We start from the raw sequence: 6,041 nt of genomic DNA on the forward strand, positions 1-6,041 counted from the left end.
AGTTGTGCTGATCTTTAAGAAGCCCTGTACTCTCCCAAGTTACTCTTTTGTCCTTAATGTATTTGAAGAATTCCTTTGGATTCTCCTTTAATAACTTTGCCGAAGTTATCTCGTCCCCTTTTTGCCCTGCTGATTTCCATCGTAAGTATATTCTACCACCTTTATACACTTCTAGGGATTCACTTGATCCCTGCTGTCTGTACCTTTTATGCTTCCTTCTTGACCAAAACTTCAGTTTCTCTCTACAGCATTCCCTCCAGCATCTCATTCCACCTTGAGAGCCTACAACCCAATGGTTTCAATGTGGACTTCACCAGTTTCAAAATCTCCTCGTCCCATGACCAACCCTCTCTCTCATCCGGCCTCCTTGACCTGACAACAACCTGTCCATCTTCTCTCCCACCTATCCGCTCCTCCTACTTCACTGACCAATCCCCACCACTGCCTACCTGCACTCACCTATCACCATCCCATCTACCTTTCCCCTGCCCCACCCCTCCTCTCTCTCTCTCTCTCTCTCTCTCTCTCTCTTTTTCTTTCAGAGCTCCCCTTGTGCCCCCATTTCTGAAGGGTCCTCATCAGCTTTCTTGCTCCTCTGATGCTGCCTGACCTGCTGTGTTCCTCCAGCTCCATGCTGTGTTATCTCTTATTCCCTAAACCTAACAGCCTTGCCCTTCACCCTATCGGGAACATGCTGTCTCTGGACTCCCGTTATCTCCTTTCTTTTTTTGAAGGTTTTTCTGTTTTCCAGTGGTCCCTTTACCTGCGATCATTCACTCTCCAATCAACTTTTGAAAGGTCTCGCCTAATGCTGTCAAAATTAGCCTTCCTCCAGTTTAGAAATTTAACTTTTTTAGGTCTGGTCTATCCTTTTCTATCACTATTTTATGACTATTGGAATTATGATCACTGGCCCCAAAGTGTTCCCCCACTGACCTCTCAGTCACCTGCCCTGCCTTATTTCCCAAGAGTAAGTCAAGTTTTGCACCTTCTCTAGTAGGTACGTGCACCTACTAAATCAAACTTTTCTCTCAACAAATTTTTCTCCATACAAGTTCGCTAACACTGTGACAGTCCTAATCTGTTTGTAAAGTTAAAATCTCTAATCACAACCACACTGTTATTCTTACAGATAATTGGGAGCTCCTTACAAATTTGTCTCTCAATTTCCCACTGACTATTGGGGGCAATGGAGGGGGTGAGGGATGGCCATTGTATAATCCCCAATATGGTGATTATCCCTTTCTTATTTCTCAGTTCCACCCAAAAAACTTCCCTGAACATACTCTCAGGAATATCCTCCATAAGTACAGCTGTAATATTATCCCTAATCTAAAACTCCATTTCCCCCTCCTCGCCCTCTTCAATCCTTCCTATAATATTTATACCCTGGAACATTAAGCTGCATGTTGCTGGTTTCTAGAAGATACAAGAATGAACTGGCCAGCTTGCTGTCAGTAAGTGTTTTAATAAAACCAAAATAATATGCATATTTTAATTGTCCTGGATTTTGATCTTTCTTTCTGCAGGCATTGCTTTACAGGTCGATATGAAGTGATTGAACCATTTCTACGAGAATTTTCTAATTTGTCAGTTGGATTCACAGCCCTGTTAACCTACCCAACTGCTGTTGTCGTCAGGGAAGCAGTAAGAAGAATTCCAATAGAGAGGATTGTCGTAGAAACTGATGCACCATATTTTTTACCTAGAGGAGTAAGTTCTATTAATCTGTCAATCTTAACACTTGCAATAATTCAAAGAGGAGGTAAGCAATTTAGAATGTAGTTATAAATCATATAATCATTTTAGTTGTGTGAAATCTAGTGTTGATTGTAAAACAGGCAAAATACAGAAAAACATTATATATTTTGCTTATGCTGGTAATGACTATTACAAGACTAAGCTACAGCTGCTACCAGCAGCTGCTTTTTTTTTAATATTAGCTTCATTATTTCCAATGATTCATTCAGTATAAACATGAGAATGCATTAAGCCAATTGGCTAAAATGGTATACTGTAAAAAGGGAAGTTGCTTTAATTTTTTTTCTAAAACTTCTTTTGGTGTCAATCAATATTCCATTTTTATGCAAATGTTACACAATAAAATGACTCACTAGGAACTGGTTCAAGATTGTTCAAAAGGACATTTCATATCAGGATGGTTTGAGCACCAAAACTAAAAGGGTGATTATAGTAACCCATTGGCTACATGGTCATCTGTTGACAAGGGACTTCTGTGATGGAATTTAGTTTCTAACTTGTCATGTGAACTAACACACTTGACCCTGCAATGTTAAATTTTCCTGCTCTGAGCTTAGTCAGAGTGGAAGTGGTAAGGCAGTGGGAATCCCATCGAGGATCCCAGCGACTGTCTGCTTAATGTCCTACCAAACTCTCTCAGGCAAGGCCGTTAAATTCCACCCTATCTTTGTTGCTATTACTACCAGAAAGTATCTGCAAGTTCATACACAGAATATTAGCAATCTTATTTGTTTGGTACGTAAGCTCAGCTCTAGCAAAACCTTAGTGTTAAAAATGATGCTCAAGTAATAGTGGTAAATATATCTTGCACCGGAAAGCAGTGTAGAATATTGCCAGTGATAGAATTAAACTTTATAAAGGAACTAGAAAAGTTTTAAACCCTCTTCCACTGGAGCTGAGAAATAAGCTGAACCTTATGTTCCTTTTCACTAAGTGTGAATTGCGTCAAACGTTTGGGAGAGACTTGTGATACAAATGAGTGACTTTTCTCCCCAAATCTTGCCAAATTCATTAACTACATACTCCACCCCTATCTCGTCTGATTCTAGCCCCATCGTAACCCACCATTCGTGGAGTCACCCAGAATTGACCAGTATCTTTTGCGCGCTCACCATTTTTAAAAGCCAACTGTGCACCCAGACAAGCACTGTAAATCCAGAGTTGCTCTGCTTAACTCCTGACATCTGCCCCAGATGTGGCAGACATGCAAAGAAATTGACAGCCTTTGTTGCAGGCAGGGTCCTGAAGATTCTGCTGGATGGGTATCGCAGACATGGGATGTCCTTTTTCTTTTTTTTTTTCCTTTTTTCTTACTGATAACCTCCAATCTTCCAGCATACAAGCCTCTACCTTCTTTCCAATATCTCTCATTCTATTTCTGTTACTGTACTCGCCTTTCACCAAGGCTCATGCTCTACTGCACCTGCTATTGCCTGAAATATCTTCCCTCACTCACTGTCACCCAAGTTAACCCCAACACTAACTCTGAATGCCCTCTGTGCTGACTGTTCACTCGTTCGCGATTCCTCCCACTTATACCAAAACCAACAGCTGTGTCACCCACTTTCATTTTTCTTTATACCTGCCTATCTCTCATTCTCAGTGCACAACAATCTACAACAGGGTAGAAAGACTTGATGCGGGTGGTGGAATATCTGATGTTTGGAATTTCTCTTGTGAGATAAAGAAAGTTAGGCGGATAAAGGAATGGATAGTATGCCAGGAAGAAAAGCTGATGACGGGGACAATAAGCAGATAAAAATCCATTTGCTGCGCTGAAAGCCTTTTCAAATGCAGCTTTGGTAGGCAGATTGGTGAGGATGTAGTCCAGTATGATTCTTGCTCTTGATGCCCTCATCTGCTGCAGATCCAGTCTAGCAGCTTGTCCTTTTAGGACATGATTAATTTGATCAGTATGCTGCTCCCTAGCTACTCTTGGTGGTATATTTCAGTGCCCACTGTCACAGTACATTTTGAGCCCTTGAGACCCTCTGTTTCCTCAGTCTTGCTGAACGTGGAGTACTGTTTCATCAGCCAAGTGACGATGATACGTAGTAATTAGCACGAGGTTTCCTTGCCCATGTTTAATCTGAAGGCATGAGGCGTTATTGCATCCAGAATTGAAGTTAAGGACTCCCAAGACAACTCCCTCCCAAACTGTGCTGCCACCTGGGTCTGTCAGGGATGGTGATGGTGTGTGGCACATTCTGTAAGAAATGATTTCTTGAGTGACAGTCAGGCTGTTCCTTGACTAATCTGAGACAGCTATCAATTTTGGCACTAGCCCCCAGATGTTAGTAAAGAGACTTTGGAGGGTCAACAGAGATAATGGGAACTGCAGATGCTGGAGAATCCAAGATTACGAAGTGTGGGGCTGGATGAACACAGCAGGCCAAGCAGCATCTTAGGAGCACAAAAGCTGACGTTTCGAGCCTAGGGTCTAGGCCCGAAACATCAGCTTCTGTGCTCCTAAGATGCTGCTTGGCCTGCTGTGTTCATCCAGCCCCACACTTCGTAATCTTGGAGGGTCAACAGGGCTGTTTTTGCCATTGTCGTTGCCAGGTGCTCTGTCCGGTCTCATTTCTTTGAGTTTTTGTAGCCATTGAAAGGCTTGCTAGGCTGTTTGGATTTTCTGACAATAGATTATTAATTTTAGTTATTTTTGAATTCAAATTCCACCACCTCTGATTCATACTCAAGTCCCCAGAACATTAGCTGACTTTCTGGTTTAGTTGTCTAGTGATAAATAGGCCGTCACCTTCCATGTAAATTTCTCAACACCTAGCCTGTTAGGAATGGTGTGATTGTTAAAATGGGAAGCTGAACGTTACTGAAGTGAATTAGGCTATTAAGACACTTAGCTATAATTCACCTTCATTGTAAACTCACTGCTCCCTATCCAGAGGCTTGCCTTGGCACTCAGCAAAAGCATACAAGATGCAGCAAAACCCTACCAACATTCAGTGAAGTCTTGCCAAGCTCCTATTCAATTTTTTCACCATTTTCATTAGTAGCCCATGTTGCTCAGACCTCTATAAAATTCTCCCCCAAAGCCTCCGTGGTCATCAAATGGTTTGAAGAGGTAAAATGATGATAGATGATTTCCACAGTTTGGTTAACAAAGGATTTAAATTAAAGTCACAAGACAATGTTAGAATTGCATTGTTTTATGCAGGTTGTGATTTAGAATGTGATTTTTGTTCTGTTTTGAATCAACATTTTTAAAAGAAATTTAGATATTTCTATTTGAAGTATTTGAATGCATGAATTAAATTAGAAATGTGATTTTCTAATTTTCTTTAATACTCATTTAAAATTGGATGTTTTTATTCAGAATGTCATTTGAAGTGTCACAACTGTAGACTTATAGCATGGTTTACTAGTGTCATTGGCAGCAGTTTATATATCTCCTTACAAGCACCTTCGGAAAGTAATGTATGCTATCTTGCATTGTGCTTGGTCTTTGTTACCATTCAGCCCATACAAGTTGAGAATTGAACTTTGATGAAAAACAGCTCTAAAGACTAGGAAGTATGCTCATAAATGAGCTCTGAAACTAATTGACCGTGGTGTGTTAAGTAACAGAACCCAAGTGAATACTAAGCATTATACACACATAGTCCTACAGTTTCCCCAACTATCCTAAGCTACCCTATGTGCTGTTAAGGATCTGGATGGGGAGTTTTAGAATCAGAGTAACTTTAATCTAATTGTCCAGCATCAGAAAACAGTCACATTCCTGGAAGGTGGACAAAGGAACAATTTTGTTTTATTGTTCTTGAACTAAAATTTTCCGTACTTTTTTTTGAATGGGTGTTTTGTCTATGCAGGTGGATATTTTAAACTTAATGATTTTTATACCTTTTTTCCCCAGATTTCAAAGAGGGTTTGTTGCTATTCCCATCCAGGAATTGCTTTACATACACTAATGGAAATTGCCAGGCAGAAGGTTATGAAGCTATCCACAGTTCTTTCTATAGTGAGAAAAAATACTCAAGATATATATGGAATATAAACAATTGACCGAATGTCATCCTATTTTAATTGTTTTTTTTTTAAATTGTGACCCATAAGAATGTCGACATTTAATGAATGAAAGAATGAATGAATTTATCCCAGCTTGGAATGTTATTTTGCAGCTTGCATTTTTTTGCATAAGGCTTAGTTTGCATATTTTCAATTTGACTACTGTTTCTTTATCAACTTTGAATACTGGATGTTGCAACATAAATTTGTAATGATTCACTAAATATACATGAAGATGGGACTTAAATTTCTGA

The 6,041-nt window shown here is 39.9% G+C and overlaps 1 protein-coding gene across 2 annotated transcripts in view; it reads left to right on the top strand.

Annotated features, from left to right (window-relative positions):
* tatdn2 (TatD DNase domain containing 2) overlaps positions 1–6,041 on the top strand; it is a 34,943-nt gene extending 28,902 nt beyond the window's left edge. For both annotated transcript variants that reach the window (XM_059649654.1, XM_059649653.1), the window contains exons 4-5: positions 1,530–1,713; positions 5,636–6,041. In XM_059649654.1, coding sequence (XP_059505637.1) covers positions 1,530–1,713; positions 5,636–5,776 — 325 coding nt within the window. In that variant the 3' untranslated portion in view covers positions 5,777–6,041. The remainder of the gene's footprint in view (positions 1–1,529; positions 1,714–5,635) is intronic.

This window comes from Stegostoma tigrinum, chromosome 11 (assembly GCF_030684315.1).
Source record: "Stegostoma tigrinum isolate sSteTig4 chromosome 11, sSteTig4.hap1, whole genome shotgun sequence".
Classification (NCBI taxonomy): Eukaryota; Metazoa; Chordata; class Chondrichthyes; order Orectolobiformes; family Stegostomatidae; genus Stegostoma; species Stegostoma tigrinum.